This window comes from Plecotus auritus (genome assembly GCF_963455305.1).
Source record: "Plecotus auritus genome assembly, chromosome: 1".
NCBI classification, from domain to species: Eukaryota; Metazoa; Chordata; class Mammalia; order Chiroptera; family Vespertilionidae; genus Plecotus; species Plecotus auritus.
The window spans coordinates 111,022,913-111,048,404 of NC_137770.1; the positions used below are offsets into that span (position 1 = coordinate 111,022,913).

The 25,492-nt window shown below is 37.4% G+C and overlaps 1 protein-coding gene across 25 annotated transcripts in view; it reads right to left on the bottom strand.

Annotated features, from left to right (window-relative positions):
• Positions 1 to 25,492, bottom strand: part of PARD3 (par-3 family cell polarity regulator) — a 781,475-nt gene that overhangs the window by 284,728 nt on the left and 471,255 nt on the right. For 7 of the 25 annotated variants that reach the window (XR_013959026.1, XM_080641376.1, XM_080641364.1 and 4 more), the window contains 4 exons: positions 22,400 to 22,589; positions 16,182 to 16,333; positions 15,087 to 15,131; positions 10,043 to 10,270 (listed from right to left, as the gene is read on the bottom strand). Coding sequence is in view for 22 of the 25 variants with exons in the window: in XM_080641376.1 (XP_080497502.1) it covers positions 10,043 to 10,270; positions 15,087 to 15,131; positions 16,182 to 16,333; positions 22,400 to 22,589 (615 nt within the window). In the remaining 3 variants the exon portion in view is untranslated. The remainder of the gene's footprint in view (positions 1 to 10,042; positions 10,271 to 15,086; positions 15,132 to 16,181; positions 16,334 to 22,399; positions 22,590 to 25,492) is intronic. The other 18 variants (XR_013959024.1, XM_080641367.1, XM_080641363.1 and 15 more) reach the window with 4 other exon arrangements.

Sequence of the window (25,492 nt, forward strand, 5' to 3'; positions counted from 1 at the left end):
CTGGTTTTGTGGTAATGAACTCCTTTAGCTTTTTCTTGTCTGTGAAACTCTTTATCTGACCTTCAATTCTAAATGATAGCTTTGCTGGGTAATCTTGGGTAGGTCCCTACTATTAATCACTTTGAATATTTCTTATCACTCCCTTCTGGCCTGCACAGTTTCCATTGAGAAATCAGCTGACAGTCTATGGGAATTCCCTTGTAGGTAACTAACTGCTTTTCTCTTGATACTTTTAGGATTCTCTCTTTGTTTTTAGCCCTGAGCATTTTAATTATGATGTATCTTGGTGTGGTCCTCTCTGAGTTCCTCTTGTTTTGGGTTCTCTGTGCTTCCTGGACTTGTAAGTTTATTTCTTTCAACAGGTAGAGGAAGTTTTCTGTCATTATTTCTTCAAATATGTTTTCAATATTTGCTCTCTCTCTTCTTCTGGCACCCCCATAATGCGAATGTTGGTCCACTTGAAGTTGTCTCAAAGGCTCCTTACACTATCTTCATATTTTTGGATTCTTTTTTCTTTTTGTTCTTCTGGTTGGGTTTTTTTTGCTTCCTTGTATTTCAAATCAATAATTTGATTCTCAGAATCCTCTACTCTACTGTTGAATCCCTGTATATTATTCTTTATTTTAGTCAGTTTATTCTTAATTTCTGAATGGTCCTTTTCCATTTTTTTTTTTTGAAGGTTTCTAGAAGATTCTTGAGTAACCTTGTAACTGTGGTTTTGAACTCTATTTCCAGTAGTTTGTTTTTTTTTTCCATTTCTTTCATTTGTGACATGTTTCTTTGTCTCCACATTTTGATTGCTTCCCTGTGTTTGTTTTTATGTATTGGGTAGAGCTGCTACGTCTCCTTGAGTTGGTAGAGTGGCCTTGTTTAGTAGGTGTTCTATAGGGCCCAGTGGCTCAGCCTCCCTATTCACCTGAGCTGGGAGCTCTAGGTGTACCCTTTTGTGGGCTGTGAGCACAGTCTTGTTGTAGTTGAGATTTGAAAGCTGTTGGTGTCACTGGGAGGAACTGACTTCCAGACCAGTTGCGACTAGAGTGGGAGAGCTGCTGTGCTGGAAACACCCCTTTGGAGCACAACTTGCTTCAATTGGGCTTTAGTGCTCACTGAGTCTGCCCCTTGAGTGTGTCACTTACAGATGTGTAGAACTGTAATCTGGTATGGTAGGACACTGACCACTGGGTACACTGACTCTAGGGTGTACCCACTGCCTGGGGTCACCCAGCAGGAGCTACAGAGAGATCTGCAGATTCCTCCTCTTTGTATTGTGTTTGGAAGTGCCCAGATATGAAGCAAGGCAGGCTGGTGCTGGTGCCAGGTCTTGGGCCTTTTATTGATAGGTTTGGGTCTCCCTGACCCAGATGCAGCTTGCTTGAGAGATTTCAGCCTGGGCAAGAACAGGCCATTCATATGCAAAAGCCACTGCACACAGCTTGGGTGGGGTTGTAAACTGGATGAGGCGGTGTCTTAGGGAAACACCAGGGTGGAGCAAACAGAAATGGCTGCCAGTCAGCCCTGCGACCTTGGGGTCCCAGCATAGGAACAATGATCCCTGCGAGCACCTCCATCTGGGAGAAAGCTTCCCCACTGAGTTCCTGCCCCAATGCTATACAATCCAGTTCCTGTTCATATGTGTCTGTGTTCCCAAGAGCCTTGCCCTGGTGCTGGAGTTCAGAGGAAACAGGACCTTGTAAGTTCAGTTGTGGTGCTGGCCTTTTAAGAGAAATAGCTGGGTTTCCAGCAGCCTCTGTGTCACTGAGCCCCAATCCACACTGGTGTTTATAGTCCATAGTTCTTACTGCCAGTAGGGACTTCTCTTACCAGCTCTGGGACTGGGATGGGGGTCTGGCATGAGACTGGGACTCCTTGCTCCCCAGGGCAACCTCCGCAGAGATAATCTCCCTCCTGATTAAAAAAGTGGCACACTGTGAGTGCCGGACCAGCCCGTTCTGCACCTCCTTACCTCCTACCAGTCTCAGTGTATTTCTTCTTCACTTCTCTAGTTGTAGGACTTCCATTCAGCCAGCATTCCAGTGGTTTTGAATGATGGGTGGTCAGTATTTTAGTTGTAATTTTGATGTGGTTGTGGGAGGCGGCGAGTATAGGCATTTACCTATGCCACCATCTTCAAAATCAAGAATGTGATTTTTATTCAAAACTCTTCTTCCTCGTCCAGAGAGTGTAGCTCAGTTGATTGAGCATTGACTCATGCACCAAGAAGATGCTAGTTGGATTTCAGGTCAGGGCACATGCCTGGGTTGCAGGTTTGATACCCAGTAGCAGGCATACAGGAGGCAGCCAATCAATGTTTCTTCCTCATTGATGTTTCTATCTCCCTCTCCCTCCTTCTCTCTCAAAAATCAATAAAAACGTGTTTTTTGTTTGTTTGCTTGATATTTTTTAATGATTTCAGAGAGGATGGGAGAAGGAAAGAGAGAGAAAGACATCAATGATGAGAACGAATCATCAATCGGCTGCCTCCTGCACAACCCCCACTGGGGATTGAGCCCACAACCCGGGCATGTGTCCTTGACCGGAATCCAACCCGAGACCCTTCAGTCTGCAGGCTGATGCTCTATCCATTGAACCAAACCAGTTAGGACAAAACATGTTTGTTTGTGTTGTTGTTTTTTTTTTTTTAAGTTTATAACCACCAAGCCAACAATGCAAGAAATGCTAAAGGGACTGCTGTAAAAAGAAGAAATAGAAAGGCAAGAAGGAATACAAGCATAAGTAATTAAAATGGTGACAAACAAGTACTTCCTATATAATAAAGAGCTAATATGCAAATGGTTGTCACGCCTCTCATGCTGTAATGGCTCAGACACTCAACACTGAGGAGAGAGGAATGGGGACCAGCCAGACACAAATGAGCTTGTGAGAGAGGAATGGGAACCAGCCAGGCTGGGGCCCGGGAGAGGGACAAGCTGCTCACCCTGTGGTCCCAGGCGCAAGAGCTGTGCGTGCGCCTGCGGCGTGTGAGAGGAATAAGCCGCCTGGCCCATGGTCCCAGGTGTCAGGGCTGGGGCTGCGGCCTGGGAGAGGGACAAGCTGCCCGCCCCATGGTCCCAGGCACCAGCAGCTGTGCCTGTGCCTGCAGCCTGCAAGAGGGACAAGCCGCCCGCACCCGTGGTCCCAGGCGCCAATGTCTGTGCTTGCGGTCCGGGAGAGGAACAAGCCGCCTACAATGTGGTCCCAGGCGCCTGCGGCTGCGGCCTGAGTGAAGCCACCTGCCCATGGTCCCCTGCAGCTGTGGCTGACCCTGGCAAAGCCAGCCGGGGTCCTGGGTGCCTGCGGCTGGGCAGAAGGAGGGAAGCCTGGGTCCCGGGTGCCTGCAACTGGCGGAGGAGAGAATCCTGGTTCCTGAGTGCAGGGCGAGGCAGAGGTATTTAGGGGCAATCAGGCCAGCAGAGGAGCAGTTAGGAGCGATCAGGCCAGTAGGGGAGTAGTTCAGGGCGATCAGGTAGGCAGGCAGAGGTGGTTATGGGCGATGAGGCAAGCAGGCAGAGGGGTTAGGGGTGATCACGCAGGCAGGCAGGCGAGCGGTTAGGAGCCAGCAGTACCGAATTGTGAGAGGCTACTAGACATCCCCCGAGGGGTCCTGGATTGGAGAGGGTGCAGGCTGGGCTGAGAGACCCCCGCCTCCATGCACGAATGTCATGCACCAGGCCTCTAGTATGAATAACAACATTAAACGTAAATGGATTATATGCTCCAATCAGAAGACATAGGGTAGCTGAATGCATAAGAAAACATGACACATATACACTGAGTGGCCAGATTATTATGATCTCTGAACGCATAATAATCTGGCCACTCAGTGTGTGTGTGTGTGTGTGTGTGTGTGTGTGTGTGTGTGTGTGTGTATATATATATATATATATATATATATATATATATATATATATATGTATATTAGAGGCCCGGTGCATGAATTTGTGCATGGGTGGGGTCCGGCCAGCCTGGCCAGGGGGGGACAAGGGTGGTTGACCGGCCTGTTTGCTGGTCGAACTCCTGGTCGAGGGGACAATTTGCATATTAGCCTTTTATTATATAGGATATACACTGAGTGGCCAGATTATTATGTGTTCAGAGATCATAATAATCTGGCCACTCAGTGTATTTGCTGTCTACAAGAGACCCACCTCAGAACAAAGGATTCTCAGAGACTGATAGTGAAGGAATGGAAAAAAATTTTTAGGCAAATGGTAATGAGAAAAAGTTGGGGTAGCAATATTTATATCTGACAAAATAGACCTAAAAGTAAAGGTTCTAACAAGAGATAAGGAGGGCCACTGCATAATACTAAAGGGAGCAATTCAACAAGAAGATATAACTCTGGTACACCCAAAGCAGGAGCACTGAAATACATAAAAAAAACTTCCTTCCAAAAACTTTCTTCCAATATCAAGGGAGAGATCAACAGCAATACAGTCATAGTAGGGGACTTTAATACACCACTGACACCACTGGATAAATCCTCCAAACAAAAAATCCGCAAAGAAACAGCTATCCTAAATGACTCACTAGATCAGGACTTAACTGACATCTTCATAACATTTCACCACAAAGCTACAAAATATACATTCTTCTCAAGTGTACACAGGACATTTTCAAAGATAGACCACATATTGGGACATAGGCAAAGTCTCTTCAAATTCAAGAAGATACAAATCATAACAAGCATCTTCTCAGATCACAATGGCATAAAATTAGAAATCAAATACAATAAAAACAATGAATAAAAGTCAAACACTTGGAGGCTAAGTAGCATGCTAATAAACAATGATTGGGTTACCAAAGAGATCAAACAAGAAATAAAAAGCATACTGGAAGCAAATGACAATGAAAACACAACAACCCAAAATCTATGAATACAATGAAAGCAGTCCTCAGAGGGAAGTATGGCTCTACAGGCCTACCACAAAAAACCACACAAAAAAACCCAAAAATAAACAAAAAAAAAACAAAAAAAACAAGAAAAAATGGAAATAAATTATCTAACCTTGCAACTTAAAGAATTAGAAAGAGAGCAACAAGAAAAGCCCAGAGTAACCAGAAGAAAGGACATAATAAAGATCAGAGGAGAAATAAATGACATAAAGATTAAAAAAAACCACACAAAACAATACAAAAGATCAGTGAAACGAAGAGCTGGTTCTTTGAAAAGATAAACAAGGTTGATGAACCTCTAGCCAAACTCACCAACAAAGAGAGAGGACAAAATAAACAAAATCAAGAAATGAAAAAGGTGAAGTAACAAGCGACCCCACAGACATACAAAGGACTGTAAAAAAAATACTACGAAAAACTCTATTCCAACAAACTGGACAACCTCGATGAAATGGACATATTCTTAGAAAAATACAACCTTTCAAAACCCAATCAGGAAGAATCTAAAAATCTTAATAGGCCAATAACTATGGAGGAAATTGAAACAGTAATCAAAAAGCTTCCAGCAAACAAAAAGCCCTGAACGGGATGGCTTCACAGGGGTGTTTTACCATACATTCAAAGAAGAACTAAAAGCAATCCTTCTCCATCTATTCCAAAAAATTCAAAAGGAAGGCACACTTCCAAGCTCTTTCTATGAAGTCAGCACTATGCTAACCCCCAAACCAGATAAGACACTACAAAGAAGGAGAATTACAGGCTAATATCCCTGATGAACATAAATGCTGAAATTCTCAACAAAATTCTAGCAAACCAAATCCAGCACTACATTAGAAAGATCATACACCATGACCAAGTGGGATTTATTCCAGGGATGCAAGGCTACTACAATATCCGCAAATCAATAAACCTAGTACACATAAAAAAATTGAAAGACAAAAATCACAAAATCATATCAATTGATACAGAAAAAACATTTGACAAAATCCAACACCCTTTTCTGATAAAAACTCTCAGCAAAATGGGAATAGAGGGATCATACCTCAACATAATAAAAGCCGAATATGACAAACCTACAGCCAACATCATATTCAATGGGAAAAAACTAAAACTATTTTCCCTAAGAACAGAAACAAGACAGGGATGTCCTATTTCACCACTACTGTTTGACATAGTACTAGAAGTGCTAGCCATAGTGATCAGACAAGAAGAAGAAATAAAAGGCATCCAAATTGGAAAAGAAGAAGTAAAATTGTCATTATTCGCAGATGACATGACATTGTACATCAAAAACCATAAAGACTTCATCAAAAAACTACTAGACTTAACAAATGAATTCGGCAATGTAGCAGGATACAAAATTAACACCCAGAAATCTGTGACTTTTTTATACACCAATAAGGAACTCACAGAAAGAGAAACTAAAAAAAATAAATAAATAATAATTCCCATTTACCATTGCAACAAAAAATTAAGACACCTAGGAATAAATTTAACTAAGGAGGTAAAGGACCTGTACTCAGATCATTACAGGATGCTTTTAAAAGAGACAGAGGAAGACATAAACAAATGGAAAAATATACCGTGCTCATGGATTGGTAAAATCAACATCATTAAAATGTCTATACTACCTCAAGCAATCTATAGATTCAATGGAATTCCCATTAAAATACCAACGGCATATTTCAAAGACCTAGAAAGAACTCTCCAAAAATTCATCTGGAGTATAAAAAGACCCCGAATAGCTGCAGCAATACTCAGAAAGAAGAAGAATGTTGGAGGATCACAATACCAGATATCAAGCTGCATTACAAAGCCACTGTTCTCACAACTGCCTGGTACTGGCATAAGAACAGACATATAGACCAATGGAACAGAACAGAGAACTCAAAAACCTACCCAAGCCACTATGCTCAATTAATATTTGACAAAAGGCAAGAGCATACAATGGAGTCAGACAGTCTCTTCAATAAATGGTGTTGGGAAAACTAGACAGATACTTGCAAAAAAATAAAAATAAAACTAGACCACCAACTTACACCACACACAAAAATAAACTCAAAATGGTTAAAGGACTTAAATGTAAGATCAGAAACCACAAAAATCTTAGACTCCATAGGTAGCAAAATAGCAGACATATGTTGTAGCGATATTTTTACTGATACAGCTCCTGGAGCAATGGAAATAAAGGAGAAAATAAACAAATAGGACTACATCAAAATAAAGAGCTTCTGCACAGCAAAAGAAACCATAAACAAAACAAGAAAGCCAACTGCATGGGAGAACATTTTTGCCAATGTTATCTCCGATAAGGGTTTAATCTCCAAAATTTATAGGGAACTCATACAACTTAACAAAAGGAAAATAAACAATCCAATCAAAAAATGGGCAAAGGACCTCAATAGAGACTTTTTGAAAGCCAAGAGACATATGAAAACATGCTCAAAGTCACTAATCAATCGAGAGATGCAAAACAAAACAACAGTGAGGTATCATCTCACACCTGTCAGAATGGCTATCACCAACAAATCAACAAATGACAAGTGCTGGAGAGGATGCTGAGAAAAAGAAACCTTTTGCACTGCTGATGGGAATGCAGACTGGTGCAGCCATTGTGGAAAACAGTATGGCGTTTCCTCAAAAATTTAAAAATGGAACTGCCATTTGACCCAGTAATCCCACTTCTAGGAATATATCCCAAGAAAACAGAAATACCAATCAGAAAGGATATATGCACCCTATGTTCATTGCAGCACAATTTACAATAGCTAAGATTTGGAAACAGCCTAAATGCTCATCAGCAGATGAGTGGATTAGAAAACTGTGGTACATCTACACAATGGAATACGACGCTGGTATAAAAAAGTAGGAATTCTTACCATTTGCAGAAGCATGGATGGAACTGGAGAGCATTATGCTAAATGAAATAAGGCAGGCAGTGAAAGAAAAACACCACATGATCTCACTCATTTATGGATAATAAAGAACATTATAACCTGATGAACAAAAAGATAGATACAGAGGCAGAGAAGCATCAAACAGACTGTCAAATTACAGTGGGAAGGCTGGGGAGTGTTGGGGGGGCGGTTAGAGATCAACCGAAGGACTTGCATGCATGCATATAAGCATAACCTATGGACACAAGACACTGCGGGGGGGGGGGGGGGTGAGGGCATGTGCCAGGGGGTAGAGGGGGCCGGGGAAGGTCAATGGGGGAAAAAAAAAGACATATGTACTACTATTTGTAAACCTTTAAACAATAAAAAAACACACACAAAACAACAACAACAAACACAACAACAATGAGGTACCATCTCACACCTGTCAGAATGGGTATCATTAACAAATCAACAAAGGACAAGTGCTGGAGAGGATGCGGAGAAAAAGGAACCCTCGTGCACTGCTGGTGGGAATGCAGACTGGTGCAGCCACTGTGGAGAACAGTATGGAATTTCCTCAAAAAACTAAAAATGGAACTCCCATTTGACCCAGTGATCCCACTTCTAGGAATATATCCCAAGAAACTAGAAACACGAATCAGAAAGGATATATGCACCCCTATGTTCATAACATATAATAGTTAAGAATTGGAAACAGCCTAAGTGCCCATCAGCAGATGAGTGGATTAGAAAACTGTGGTACAACTACACAATGGAATTCTATGCTGCTGAAAAAAAGAAGGAATTCTTACCATTTGCAACAGCATGGATCGAACTGGATAGCATTATGGTAAGCGAAATAAACCAGTCAGAGAAAGATCAATATCACATGATCTCACTTATTTGTGGAATATAATGAACAATATAAACTGATGAATAAACATAGAACCAGAGACAGAGAAGCATCGAACAGACTGTCCAACCTGAGGGAAGGCCGGGGGTGCGGGGGTAAGAGATCAACCAAAGAACTTCTATGCATGCATATAAGCAAAACCAATGGACACAGACAGTAGGGGGGGTGAGGGCTTGTGCTTAGAGGTGTGGGTGGTGGGGGAGAGGTCAATGGGGGAAAAAGGAGACTCATGTAATACTTTAAACAATAAAGAATTTAAATTAAAAAAATTAAACAACTCTTGTTCCTCGACACAATTTTCCTTACATAAGTATGAGAACAAATTCCATCCAAAAGTTAAATTGTAAATAGTTTTCATTCCACTTTAATTATCTCTGGTCTTTGCTTTAACTTCAAGATGTGGTGTCTCCAACTTTTCTTAACAATGTAAATTAGTATTTATGAACAATATAAGCTAATCAATAGTTTTTACTATTAAAACTCCTAAGCCCTTTCTCTTCTAAGTAAACTAGTAGAGTTCTTCCCTTACCTTTAAATTAAATGGTTATATTTATACCATAAATATTTGATAACTCTCTGAGGCATATGATTGTACATATTTATAAATGTTAATTTTTTTTCTCAATATATGATGGAAAACAAATTGCTCATTCATATTAACCTTTGATTTTTAATTGTCTTGGCTTAAAATATTTTGCAATTTGGAAATACACACTCACAAAAATATCTTGTTAGTTCACTTTAAAGAAAGCAGGATTAATTCATAAAAACAAAACAAAAATATGTTTTTAAAATCATAGATTACTAATATAGTTATTGAAGACATCATATTATACATATACTCTGTTGCAGTGGTTTTCAAACATTTTGGTCTCAGGATACCTTTATGCTCCTAAAAATTATTAAGAACTCAAAATAAAAATATTATGTATTATCAGTATTGACTGAATTAAAACAGAAAGCTTAAAAATATTAATTACATTATAAAAATAAAATTTCATGTTAACAGGAATTATATTTTTACAAAAAATACCTGTTTTTCCAAAAACAATAGAATAATGGCACTGTTTTATATTTTAGCAAATCTCATTAAAACCTAGCTGAAAAGACAGATTCTTCTATCTGATCTGCATTCACTTTACCATAATGTCACATGACATGTTGCCTCTAAAACACCCCACTGTATACTTGTGAAGGAATAAGAATAAAAAGATAAACAACTTCTTATTATGAAAGTAGTTTAGACCTCCCTGTGAAGGGTACTGTGAACCCCAGGGCTCTCTGAAGTACACTTTAAAAAACTGCTGCTTTATCGAGCTATTTGCAACTGCTTTTCTTTCTGACATTATAAACTTACATGTCTCCATGCCTTCATCATCATCATCCACTGTGGGTTTATCGTAAGACTTGTCAATGGCAGCTCTGAAGCTCTCGTTGCACCCCCTTCCTCTGATTATCCGAGGTCGTGGGCGATGGAAAGGAATATCTCCATTCAAAGTCACCTCAGCAACTGCTGTCTGTAGACTTTCTAATGAGCTTGACTTCTTCAGACCCAAGGAGGGCCCCACATCTCTGCTGGGGGAACCTTGGAGGGTTACAAAAATAAAATGTTAATTAGAATTAGTGGTGGAATTTATATTCCTGAACATTTATAAATTATGGAAAAAATTAAGTTGTTTTTATTTTTCCCAAATATATATTAAATTTTGTCTATTTTCTTTATTTTCATGAGGTAAAACTTTAAGCTTTAAGTTATTAATTTCCATTTTTAGCCCAACAAGTGAAATTTTTGTCAAATCATCTATTCCAAGTTATGTAAATAATCTAAAAGAACCAGAATAACCCAAAGGCTCACTAGTAGAGCACAAATAATGAGAAGGCAAAGGTAAGCAACCAAGAGTACTCTTTTTAACTTCACCGAAATTAGTTTTTGATAGTTCAAAATTTGGAAATATATTTCCAATTTTTAACACAAGTTACACTTTCATATCAATGAGCTCCGTCAAGTACAGTGCAGGTTCACAACTCATACTTGAAAGAGAGCACAAAAGACTACATGTCACCGATACCATTAGGGCACCCTGACACCAGGCTGAAACCTCGTTCTGGGCAGTATTAGCATTCTATGGAAAGAGTCAATATAAGACTTGAACAGAAACAAATTACATAAGGGCTCTCCCTAGAGAGAGGTAACGGAGGAGAGACTGGAGAGCTGACATGAGGAGTTAAACCTCCAGGCCTGGAAATATTTCTTTGAGAAAGAAATGCTAAATAGAAGGAAGAAGGCTTACCAATTACCAAAAAACTTTTCAGTAAGATGGAGGGAAGAACTCAGAGAATTCACAATTTGCCCCTATTTCTTGATATCTAGGGCAGAAAGGCCTGAGATAACACCAAAAGCAGCATGCTTTAGAAGGCAATCAAAACAGATTTCTTTAACTAGGTAAGCAAGTATCATCCATCACTGCCTGACCTGGGACTTAAAAGTAGATAAATTTAGCCTCTAGATGACTGAAGTACCTGCTTTGTACTACCACCTGGGAAATCCAAGTTACAGAATTAGTTCTTCATGTACATGATTAGAAAGACTCCTGCAAACAAATGGGCAGGTAGGAGAGACTAGTTTGTCTCTACATGGGTCATCAGTCCCCAGATCGATTAATAATTCAGGAGTAGTTTGGTATGGTATTACTAAAAGATATATGGTGATGACATAGGCTTTCTATGGCTCAGAGTGTAAAGCTGAGTAAAAATTAAATTCAGAGAGTCAAAACAAGAATTATCTTTTTAAGATTCATTTACATTACATCCTCACCTGATTTTCACAATGGGATAGCAATTTTAAGTTTAAATATGTTAAAAATGTAATGGACAGAAAGACAGACAGATGATTCCAATGAAGAAATATCCCATAATTGTTGTGCTTGGGGAGAAAAAGATGATTTATTTAACTTTCTCAATGTAGGTTTGCATATATATAGATTATTTTATGACAAAAATTCACATAAACTATTTCTTTCCAGGATGATCAATATTACTTTTTCTCTTGATAACATTAGTATAACTTTTGACAAGTTTGTGTTCTAAATACCCGTAAAAGTTATGTCACAGGATGGAAAACAAATTTTGTTCCAAGTAACTGAACAAAAAGTAAGAAATCAAGGAACCAAAGTGAATAAACCAAATATTTGATGATTTCTTGGTTTCATAAAATGCACAAAATAAACTGATGAACTTTTATAGATCCAGCGACATAGAAGCATGGAACAGACAAGAACTTCAGAGGGAAGGCGCGGGTGGGGAGAGATTAACTGGGGAATTTATATGCATGTATGCATAGCCCCTGGACACAGACAATTGTGTAGTGAAGGCCTGGGAGGGGCTGGTGTGGGGTTGAGAGGGTCAATGGGAAAAAAAACAAGGGGGACATCTGTAATACTTTCAACAATAAAGATAAATTTAAAAAAGAAAATAAATAAAAAATAAAAACTTGGAAGAAATATCCTTGGGTGATGGTTAACAAAAAATAAATTTAAAAAATACATAAATGCAGGGAAATTGGGAAGCAAAACAAAGTATAACTAAACAAGAAATAGATATTTTGTAAGTGTAAATCAGAGGTTATACTGTAGAATAACATTTTAACAAAATGTTGATAATTATCAATGGTGTGTATGGGATATATGACAGATCAATGAACTACTGTCTCTATATTAATATATGGTTAAAATTTTTCACAATAAAATGTTATAAAACAAAGCATCTGTAATTTGTGAATCAATAACAGGGATCAGTAGACCTAGGGCCAAATCTGGAAAAAAAATTTGAAACAAATCTTGCCTGTTTGTTTACATATATTTTATAGCTGCTTTATGCTATATCAGAATTAAGTAACTGCTATAATGGCCTACGTAAATATTTGCTACCTTGTCCTTTACAGAAAGAGCTTGCTAATTCTTGATCTGTAAAATGGATATTATTCACCTAAGTATTATATTTGTCAAAGAAACTTTAACAAAGGTTTAGTTAACTAATGTGTTTAAATTCCTGGATGAGGGTTAGTAAGATCCCTAATATTAAAAATTCTGCATTTACTAGTAAGCAAAATTGAAAATTTGTTTCTCTATTAAAATATAGGAAAAGAATTAGTGGTATTTACAAAACACACGAAAAATCAATATCTTTTAATATTTAAATAATATTTAAAGCTCCTTATATCAATCTTTTAGTTCATTAGGATACTTTACTTTTTCTTTTCAAGGATTAAACTGTTAGCAACCCAATTCTCTTCTAATTCCTGTCCTCTCTTTTCTTTCAGAAAGCAAATTTACCTCCCAAATATCAGAAAACCCTTAATTCCAGGAATTAAATGAAAATAATTATCACACTATTTTCTCTAGGTCTCGTTTTCTATTCCTACCCCTCTTGCTGAAAAACAAGTAGAGAATTTCTTTTGCAGGGGCAAAGGGAAATGGGATTCAGTTTTCATTATAAAAGGCTATGGCTAGACAATCTATGCTAAAAATGCCACTATGACTCTACCAAAAAACTCTGGACTAAACTATAAAATCATGATAATCTTAACAATTCAGGTGAAGTGAAATGAGAAAAATAACTGAAAATTTGTTGCCTATATAATAATTTTTTATTTTTGTCCCAGCCCAAGTTTTTCCAATTTAATTTGTAGGATGGACTGCACATAGTAAAAAAAGCAAAAAAAAAAAAAAAAAAAGCTCTTTATATCTAGGATGTTAAAACACTATAAACACAATTCAATTAAGGTGATAAAATTTCCCTTCTCACCATGAAAGTTATTTAATGTTTCCAGTTAAAATCTGAATATCATTATATTTTAAACACAATGAATTGTTCTATTCTTTTTTAGTAGTAGTGAGTTGTTTAAATTAAGTATTTTCCTTTACTTTACCTAATTGGCATAATGTAAAAATTCATGTTCTTTATTGAATTTTTTCACTTTGGTTGTTATGACCATTAATTTGGACAGAAGTTACTTCCTAAAAGTATCTGTACAATAATATCTCCAAAAACTAATAACTAATTTACATATGGAAACTATCAAAAATGATTTTCTTTAGCCTTATTTCAAAATTTAAATGAATTTTATGTTTGATAAGAGAAATAACTACTTACTAACAGCTGAGGCTATAGTTAATTGCCTTGCACTATAGTGAATCCATGATTTATTGGATATAATTTTTACAATCCATCTTTTACTCTACAGAATGTGAAAACTCCAATTCACAATCATCTTTACATAAATATGTGGGATACACATTTTCAAACCAATTACTACTATAGGTTAAAAAGGTGAATTGAACCTAATTAGTGGTAAGTGGTATAACTGCTACATCATATTGGGCCTAGAATAATTAAAACACTATTCTCAATTGTACAAAGCACATTACTAATTATAAATAAAAACTTTCCTTTTATTATTTTCATAAAATAACATAAAAAGTAAAATATACTATAATGAAAAATCCCAGTTCAATATAACCCATTGTTTCTATGAAATGATTTAGAAAGCATTTTGAAGTCACCCTAAATAGTTAACAAAACAAAATAACAAAAACTTTTATTATTTATTTACTTATCCTCATCTGAGGCTATTTTTCCATCTGAGGCTATTTTTCCACTGAGAGAGGGAAAGATGGAGAGAAACATTGATTGGTTGCTTCCTGCATTCGCCCTAACCAGGGCCTGGACCGGGGAGGAGCCTGTAACTGTGTTGTGTGACCAGAATCACACCCGGGACCCTTTGGTCTTCAGGCCAAAGCTCTATCCACTGAACCAAACTGGCTAGAGTACAAAAACTTTTAAACAGGTTCACAAAGTTAAGATGAGGAACAATATGTATAATACAGTCTAATTTCAATGTCAGGTAACTATGAGCTAATTCTTGCATTAGAAAAAAAGGTTTTCTGATTGAATAATGATAGTAATTATTAGACATTGTCCTTCAATGACAAATATTTACACTTGTGCTGTTATTACCCTTCAAATAAAAGTCACCACTTTGAAAATATTTCTTTGGATGTTAATCTAGGCAAAATAAATAATTTAAAAACAAAAGTCTACCCAAGAGATCATGTCTTCAGGATTTTGATTTTTCTTAAATTGTGAAAAAACATTCCTACACAAATATAATTAAGAAAATCTAGATTGTTTAAGCAATTTAGAAGCACTAAATTACATTTCAATTTAGATGTACTACACTGATAAATTTCTCCTAACAGAAACTTTTTCTTCTTGTACAATGAAAATATCCATGCAAGACTGGAATATTTATGTGTACATACAGTATGATTGGCAGCTCTATAATTATGATAAGCTTCTTGGACCACAGTTTCTATGGCAACAGTTTAATGGTCCATTCTTACCTGCTTTCGGGTCATCCACTGTACTGAGTTTAGTCTCGTCAGCTACTGTTAAAAGGTAAATGTATAATGGTTAGCCCAGTTAGTCCCACAGCCCAACATGCTTCAACCATTCCCAGATCTTTTCAGTTATGTGATAATTCTTATGTAATATTTCATGCAAATAATATGAAAACTCAAGCAAATATATATAATCAAAAGGGGGGGGAAGCAGTTTCTCCATGCAATATGCCAGTCATTTCATTTCACAGACATTTAATGTTATTTATGTTAGCATATCATAATTAGCCAAAGCAATGTATTGCCAAATTTTTCTTTTATGCATGTAAAATGCAATTAATTTAAATTAATGCTTTTAGTCTTGAAGTATAAAAAGGCACCAAGGAACAGCTTAAATAAGTTACAGTTGATTAACAAAGGGTTTAAAAATCATTCAATCAGTTTACAGACATGATTATTTTATTTGTTTGTTTGTTTGTTTGGGTGGGTAGATTAGAATGTAAAAAGAGACACTACCTGATTGGTGTTTGATTGAACAACTATAGTTATTTTCCTGCTCTCATTTGCTTCAAATACTTTCTACAATAGTCTCTCAAATTATTATTCAATTAAAGGCCTTTCTTCTCAACACATGAGAGTTTCTATTAAATAAACCTTAAAGAAGAGCATTAAAAGGAAAATATGAAGTACCCAAATTCTAGACATGGATTGAGATAATGATTTTTCTCCAAAACTTTTTCTTTTAGTTCAGAATGCCAAAACCAAACAAATATTATTTCAATGAAATTGGTTTTAAACAGCCAGTGTTAAAACATTTCATTGCTTCAAATAAAGATACATGAATATAGCATGATATGCACATGTGTTTGTTTCTTTTCTCATTAGAAAACATATATATTAATATATTGCACATTATATAAACATGCCGTTTATGAGAAATATGTTTATCTCAAACTCAGAGGAAAATTAATTTATGCCAAATTATCACATTTCACATTTCTTTTCTCTATTGCTCCAAGTAAACAACATGTATTTGGGACCATCAGTTTTAATCTGAAAGCATCTATATAGATAAAGATTCATGGAGACTGTACTCACTACCTAAATCCATGCTTTTTGATTTTCGTGTTTTAATGATATCCAATTGACTGGCATCTGAAAATTGCTTTGTGCGTTTTTCTGACATACTCTGGCGTCCAAATCCTTCTCGTTGAAAAGCAAGAACTGGATCAACATCTGGACTCAAAGAGCTGGTGTGAAAAGAAAGAAAAACATAAACATATTTATTAAAAATAGAAGACATTTAATTTAGGAAAGTTCATATATACCTGTGTATATGAGTGTGTTATAAGTATATTCCTCAAAAATATTTAAACTAAATTACACAAATATAATACATTTTTTAAAACTGTGGCTGTACAGTAATAGGAAAATACAACATTAATTTACATTTAGTAATTCTCCATGTGAGTTCTCTCCTCTTCTACTTCCCTCTGACATTTTCCTCACTCTACTTGACAATACATTATTATTTTTAAATGATTATCAAAAATAAGCCTTGTGTCTTTTAGACATTAAAATGATTGAAAATTTCAGGAAACTTTTCATATATTAATACAAATATTGGCAGCAAACAAGTAACTATATAAATGGAAAATGAATAGAAGTTTTAAAAAATATATATGTTTTCTGGTCTTCTTATATATCCTTTATTTGGAGTTACAGAAAAGAAAACAAAAGCACCTTATGGCATGTAGTTTCATAAGGATGTAGTTTCTCTGCAATACTTAATCAACTGAGAAGGTCAACTCAACAATCTTTATTAGAACTTATTCTGATTAAGGCCTCCTACTGGGTACCAAAGTCAAAAGGCCTCTGATCTCGCCTGGCCTGTGTGGCCAGGAGGTCATGGTTTGATTTGCAGTCAAGGCACATGCCCGGCTCGATCCCCAGTGTGGGGCATGCAGGAGGCAGCCGATCAGTGATTCTCTCTCATCATTGATATTTCAATCTCTCTCTCTCCCTTCCACTCTAAAATCAGTAAAAATGTATTTTTTTAAAAAAGAAAAAGATCTCAAATCTCTGAGTTCCTGAGAAAAATGCCAAACCAGAAGTATATAGCAGAAGCTGTGGCTGCATAGATGAGAGAATAAACAGTATTTGAGGAAGTCAGGAAAAGCATGACTTAGGTTAGATGACATTTGATATGGTCATACCAACACAGTGGCTGAAGCAGAGATGATGAAGTGTATGGCAAACCATTGGAACAGGATACAGTTTGATGTGTTTTCCCAATGGAAGTGGCAGGGATGATAGGAAATCACTCCTATTTGTAAAAACCTGTAAAGACTTTAAAAAGCATCTCAGGTTTTCTGAGCACAGCCCATACAATGAAAATCATTTTCCTCTGGCACACTGAGAAAATAAATCGCTTTCCTAGGTCGGTGCTGTGCCACCTTACCTATCTGACCAGGTAGCAGAATGTGCCTCCCCAGTTAAGTAATCTACTGGAATGTGAGGGGGCCACGTCCACTATGTCAGCTGGGTTTATGACAACCTTCCTTATGCTCCTGACGGAAGCAAGTTTTATGAGCCCTTTTTGAGAATTATCCTCCATATTGGGAAAAGAATAGTGATCTAGTTTGGATATCTATAAGATATTAAGTTACAATTTACTGAGCATAAAATAACTGGCTATTACAAAGTAGCTAAACCAAAACTGGTGAAAAGGAAGACATCAAGGAAAATTCTCTGATGTCAGGCTAGGTGAACTGAAATGTATTGCCCGCATGTCCTACATGGTCAATAGAGAGAATATTAGTTGCTTCATCCATCTCACAAGGCCCATGAAAGAATTCAATGACACAGGTGAAAGCCCTTTGTAAACTGCAAAACCCTATACAAAATAACTTATTATTGCCCAACAAATATTTTCTCAAATTAAAAAGGTAATACAAAATATGATAATGGAAATAGGATCCTTAAAAACCACACAAAGGAATACTCTTTCGCAATCTTTTCCACCAAATACAAAGAAGGCCCCTAGAATGAGGCAAGGTAAGTGCCTAGGGCTCCGAATTTAAGGCAGCACTCACTCTCAGGGCCATGCAAGTTCAGGGTTGGAACCTTCGAGTGAGGGCCTCCTTACATTTTGAACCCTGGGCAAGTACCTTGCCTCACCCTAGTCCTGGCCCAGGTACTGAAAAAGGACATACCCACAGAGACTTGGAGGTGAGCCCAAGGCAATAACAATGTATTTTTGTTTTTGTTTTGTAAAACACTATCATATACGTATATGCCCTAGTGAAGTTATTTTGTTTATATTCTACACTAACTCTTTCCATTTTTAACATCATATTTTCCTATGAAACTTTGAATAAATTTTTTATCTTGAAGCCTTATGTGCCCATTCACATCCAAGGATGCTTACAGGCAGCTGATATTTGAACAACACTGGGGTTACTAGAGCCAACTACTTCCCCCAGCCCCCCCAGGAGTCAAACATCCATATGTTTTTAATCCCCCAAAACTTAAGTTGTCCTTCAGTATCCATAAGGATTGGTTCCAGGACCCTCCACAAGTACCAAAAATCCATGGATACTCAAGTTCTCAATATAAAATGGTGTATAGCAATCATACAGTCAGCCCTCTGTATCTGAAGACTTCTGATCACAGATGGAAAACAGTACAATATTTATTGAAAAAAAAAATCTATGTTAAGTGGACCCATGATGTTCAAGGGTCAACTGTACTGTGTATATAGGTATGTACAGAAAGAGTGAGCATTATATATATAATTATATATTATTTATGCATATTTCTTAAATATATATGCTTGTATGTTATGCTTACATAGCAGTATTCAGATACTACTATGCTTACAATTTCCAAAGCACATACATCCCAATTTAAATATACAGTCCCAGAAGTGAAAAATTAAAACCCATATAATTAAAATCCAGTAATGGAAAATTCAAAATAACACATTTTCAATAAAATTACTTTTTTATATGTTGAAAGTTGATCTCTTCAACCATTCTGCATATATTTGTTTGTTTTAGTATCATGTGGAATATTTTAAAACCTGAACTCCAATAAGGCATCAAATTGGTGAACAGAATAAATATGAAATACAATTTTAATAAAATTACTGGTAAAAAAATTTTCAAAGAAATATAAATTGTTATTGATAATGTTATTTGAAAACTACTTATTATCATATTTCATAAACTAATTTTATATCCTCTAAAGTTATGTTGTCATTAAAATTAGATATACTGTTTTCCCCATAAACCATTGTTAATGTTTCCTAAATCAACTAATGGATTGAAAAAAGTATATTCTATTAGTTAACAAATTAAAATTTTAGCCATTTGACATATTTATCCTTCCAGTACAGTCAACTGTAAACACACACATTTAAAATGTCACATGAGTTGGTGAATTAATGAGTCTTAACTAAATATTCTTAAACCATGACATATTAATTCTTCCCTATCAATAGACACATTAAACTACTTTCAGACACAATAAACAGTACAGGAGAATATGTAACAAGTTAGATTTCAGGACTAACAGCTGACTCTTTAAAGAATGTAACCATATCCTGACCCCTAGTGTTATTAAAATTCCAGTTATTAATCCTGTCTTATTTCCCTTTTGTTTTCATAAGATTTTCATCAAGGATTAGGGAGATATTGTCAGGTTGAAAAGCTTACATTTTCTGCTGTGATTCAGAACAGCTGCCATTCTTGTTTAGATAACCCTTTATTCATATTGTTTTCCTTGCCCCACAACCCCCACAGAAAAATCATACAAGTCCTTGCCATTTAAGGAATCCCTTCAGGGAAGATAATGCCACAATTAATCACTGCTAGTTATGTATTTACTTTCACCAACACAGAGACCCCGATGGAACTATTCCTCTGCCACCTTCACAATTTCTCATCATGGTAGAGATTCAAAGGCTTTTGTCCCTAAGATGAATGCTTTTCCCTGTTGTTGCTCTCACTTCAGAAAGATAAAATCTGCAGCAGCAAATGTAAAAGCATCTGTGGAGTTCAAATGGGAGTTTACTTTACACTGGAGCTTCCCCTCCATGTTGAACCAAAAAACACATTCAGATAAGTTATTATGGGGGCTCGATTGGAGGTCTATTTTTATTGATATGTGTGTGTGTGTGTGTGTGTGTGTGTGTATTTTTTTTTTTTAAAGAGAGGAAGGAAGAGGGATAGGAGAGATAGAAACATCAATGATGAGAAAGAATCATTGATCAGCTGCTTCCTGCATGCCCCCTACTGGGAATCGAGCCTGCAACCTGGGCATGTGCCCTAATGGGGGAATCGAACCAGGGACCTCTTGGTTCCTGAGTTGATGCTCAATGGCTAAGCCACACTGGCTGGGCTGGAGGTCTATTTTTAAATCCTGTGTTTCAATAAGAGAATTAAGGAAAGAGAGAGAAAAAGAGATAAGAGATAAGAAAGAGAAAGAGAAGAAGAGAGTAGGAGAAGGGAGGGAGGGGAGAAAAAAAGAGAGAGATGGACTTTTCAAGGGTGCAAATAAAAGGTGAGATTGTTCTCAAAGAACACTGACCCATGGAGAACTGACCCATGACCAGGATGTGTTTTCATGAGCTCATGAGAGGAATGGGGGAAGAGGACTGTGGGGGTCATTCATTTTGTTAAGGTCATCACTAAAATGTTAACACAAATAAATGCCAGTCACCAGGACTCCTCCTATCTAATATTTAATGTTGATGCAAGTCTAGGGAAGAAGAGGAAACAGAAATGGGTAAGTGGTGAAGGAACAATACTATAATCCCATATAATTTTGAGAGGAATATGCAAATTGTCCAGGACGCCGTAATGTCACGACCGCTCAGCAGGAGGCATGTACAGAAGGAGCGGCGGGCGGGAACTGCCATCACCAGAAGAGCCTCTGCGCGGCCCAGACCGGGGTGGCTCCCGATGGAGGCGGCCCCCACATGGCCTGGAGGCCCCCCGGCCTGGGAGTGGCCCCTGGTGGAGGTGAGCGCAGGCCTGCCCGGCGCTAACATGACGCTGCCTGCATGTGTCCCTGGCCAGGGACGTGACGCTGCCTGCCTGTGTCCCCGGCCTGGGATGTGACACTGCCTGCCTGTGTTCCTGCCCAGTTTATTAATAAATTTATATATTATTTTCATATACATTTTACTAATTTCCTTTCATCTCTGACACTTCTATTATAGAGAAAGGGCAAATAGCAATATTAAAGTATTTCCTCTAATTAATTCCCTTTTAATGTGCCCAAATTTTGTGCACTGGGCCACTAGTATTAAAATATAATTTTGCTGATGTATTCCTAAAAGATCCCAAAGAAAGGGCAAGGAGAAAATTCTGGTATAATGCTTCACACGGTTTGTGTTATCACTACAATCTTACAAGGTCATCAAGAAGCAGCACTTTCCTATTGTTTATTGATTTATGTAATTGCTAGGCATGCAAATTAAAACCCACATCCACATTCATGGACCACACATTTGCTCAATAATTATCAAAAGCTTACTTCAATTTAAAAAAAAAAATAGCATCAGACTGTCCCAAAGTCACAATGCTACAAACAAGAACTGGGTGAAAGACGGTCAAGGGATTAGCCAAAAATATATATACACACAGACACAGACAACAGTGGGAACCGCCAGAGAGAAGTGGGGGTGGAGGTGGGTAAAAGGTGGTGGATGCACGATGCAGTGAGCAGATGATGTTTTATTGAGTTGTGCACTTGAAACCTGTATGGTTTTGTAAACCAATGTCACCCCAATAAATTCAATTAGGAAGAAAAATAAAAGCCCATGAAAAATAAATAGTATAGCTATAGCACTCTTAAAATAAATTTTCCCATTCTCAGAAGATATCAACTATTAATTTGGCCAAAGACATCTAATTATAACGAATTTTGAGTTACCTTAGAGATTTGCTTAAAATTTATTTACTTAATAGAAAAACAATTCATCAAATTTACACTGATAAAAAAAATAAATAGTAAATTAACAAATGAATAGGGTTTTCTGGTTAGTGGTAGTTTTATTATTGTTTTGGCTAAATTATTATACAGCCCTGCAAAGGCTAAAACAATTGGGCAAGTTTATAGGCTTTGAGGAAATTTTTTATTAAAAGAATGATAATTAATAAGGGTATTCAAACCATGAAAATAGAACACTGCCAAAAAAAAAGAAAACAAAAAAGATGAACTGTGCTCAGTGATAGAGCTTTTAAAAACACAGATAAACTGTGATTGTAATTCACTAATGTCTTCTATTCCCTGGAGTGTGAACTTACCAGTCTGCTGAATCACTGATTCCAGCCTTAGCCCAGGGGCCAGGGTCTGTTGTCACGAAGCCCACATCATCATGAGAGCTTGAAGATGACTGGTCGGAGAGATGTGGAGGAAGCACTGGCACCCGGTCATCTTCTATAATGACAGTATCATCTTGGGGCATATTCACTGTGGGGGACAGCTGGTATTTACCTGTCCAGTAAAAAAAAAGAAAGAAATTCTAGACTCATGTTAAGTGTTAATGTGTATTAATACTTTGCTACATCAGAAAAAAATCTTAATTTCCAAACATCTATTCAACCTGATAGAACACAATTTAATTAAGGCAATTTATTTTTCATAGATGAATGTCAAATGGACACCTCAAGTTTATTCCTTCCTCTACCACCAGGGCTATGTAGCTCTGATCTGAGTACTCGTTTTCTCTGGTTTTAAGTTTCATAAAGCCAGAGATGATCTCCAGAATGTCTTCTAATGTGAAAATGCTACATAGTTTCTACATTATGAAAGTCCTTTGAAATTTTTTATCAGGAAACTTAGAAGGAAGCCCTGCAGAATTACATCAACCATTCACCCATTCATTCATGTAGCAGGTATGTAAGAAAGACTTAATTTCTGCTCCTAAATCATTCAAACCCTAGAGAAGGAGATAGACATTTAAAAGGTGATAACTGATTGGTGCTATGAGTGACGTGCAAAAAGTACTATGGCATTCTCTAGTGCTGTTACTGCCTGGGTAACCAGAGACAGAGGATGCTCAGAATCTTAACAAAAGTTAACATCAGAGTTGGGTTTTGAATGATTAATGTCTTTTTCATCAGCAGGATCATCATTCAATGCATGAAGCAGAAATGCCCACGGTGCATTCAAGTGATGCTTCAAAGATGAGCACATACAGAATCAAAGGTTTGGGAGAAGATGGCACAATTGATCTTGAAAAGTAAAGATTAGAATCTGAGCCCTAGCCAGTTTGGCCCAGATAGAGAGTAGAGTTCGATCCTGGTCAAGGGCAAGTACTTTGGTTGCAGGCTCCACCCCAGCACCGGCCTGGTCGGGGCTCATGCAGGAGGCAACCATTTGATGTGTTTCTCTCACGTATATGTTTTTCTCTGTCTTTCCCTCTCTCTTCCACTCTCCCTAAAAATCAATGGGAAAATATCCTACGGTGAGGATTAACAAAAACAAACAAACAAACAAAAAAAGAATCTGACTGCCCAGAGATTTTCAGCCCAAGACAAGGGAGCCTATAAATTTTGATTTATTCAATTAGGATATAGTGTTCTTGGTAAGGAAAGACCCAGAACTGTCTACACTTATCAGTCTTTTTCAGGAAAATCTGCTCAGGTTCACAGATCAGCATGACAGGAATTTACATTTCTTAGGATAAAATTATGATTCCAGGCCCTATATCCTTAAAGATAAAGCTGGGGTCTGAATGATGCCATTTCCCTCCCAAAAATGCCTATTGTTCTTCTGGCTAACTACCAAAACCGTGTGCCATAATTATGAGAAAGAACTGTGGACCAAGCTTTGATCCACATGAATACTTTGTGGGAGGCCACGCGCATAGAAATCTGTAGCATGGATGATATGGACCCACTGGCCTGGCTTTTCCAACAAAGCAAGGAAAATAGACAATTTTCTTATCATCTTACAAGAGAATGAGAAAACTCTCATTTTAACTCCAATGTCCAAAGCTGTTAAATCAGCTATACTAGTTCTTAATACCAATAAAAATGATAAGCCACCATTTTACAGAGGGTACACTTTTCCTGTATTATAAAGCAGTAGAGGCCCGGTGCATGAAAATTCATGCACTGGAGTGGAGGTCCCTCAGCCCGGCCTGCCCCCACTCACAGTCCAGGAGCCCTCAGGGGTGGGAGGCGACCCGGCGATCACGGGAAGGCGATGCCCCCATCACACCTCTGCTTCTGCTATTGGCGGCAGTGCAAGCCTCAGCCGGCCCTGATTACCTGAGCCTCAGGCGGCCCTGGGTGGCTGGGCAGCCACCATCCAAGGCTTGCCTGCACCTTGGGCTGGCCCTGGGCAGCTGGGGGCTGAGGGGACTGGGGTACTCCGGAGGCAGGCGCACGGTGGGGCTGAGGGGACTGGGTGCCACCATCTTTGAGGGGGTGACAGTCAATTAGCATATTCCCTCTTTATTGGCTATGGGTGTCACCATCCTTGAGGGTGGGGCAGTCAATTACCATATTCCCTCCTTATTGGCTGTGGGCGCTGCCATCTTTGCAATGGCATAAGGATCAATTAGCATATTCCCTCTTTATTAGATAGGATTGCTTAAAATAGCACAAGAGCAATGTGTAGAAAGTCTATTAACATTTTAACATCAGTCTTAAGATTTAAATTTTGAAGTAAATGGTAATTTTTGTTTTAACACTATTATGGAAATTTTGTGATGACAAATATATGGTCTTTAAGGATTTCTAAAATATAAATGATACTAGACATTTCAACAAAGGAGCAAAAATTAAATCATATATATATATTTTCAGGATATCCCACAAAAGCAACCTTGCTAGAAATTTCAGATGCATTCATTATTTAGCATAAACTACTCTATTATAGAACTACTACATGTTCACTAAAAGTTCTACTCGGCATTTTATTAAGAAAAACACTACTTTGATTTGAAATGCATTCATTTTGACAAACTATAAAAACTAGCAACCTCTTATGAACACTCATAATAAAAATATAAATCAAATTTAGTAATTGTTTGCCTTTCTTGAATTCAAGTCACTCATTTATTCCCACTGGAGTTTTAGGATATTAGGAGAAAGACAGAAATCTGTTCAATAAAATATCATTCATAAATAAGGTTAGACAGTCTAGCACTAATGTTCCCCAAAGAAATATTTCCTTCTTAAGATATACTTTTCCCCCTAAAAGTGTACAGAATGACAAAACCAGAATTTTCCCTGACAGCTTGCCATTGACAAGGCATGTGTCAAAGCATTAAATGCCAAAACCCCACACAGGCAAAATATATGGGAAAGAAATATTATGGTGTAATTACAGTACACTCACTTTTAACACAACTAAAACTCTTGGGTTTATACAATCTATTCTGAGAG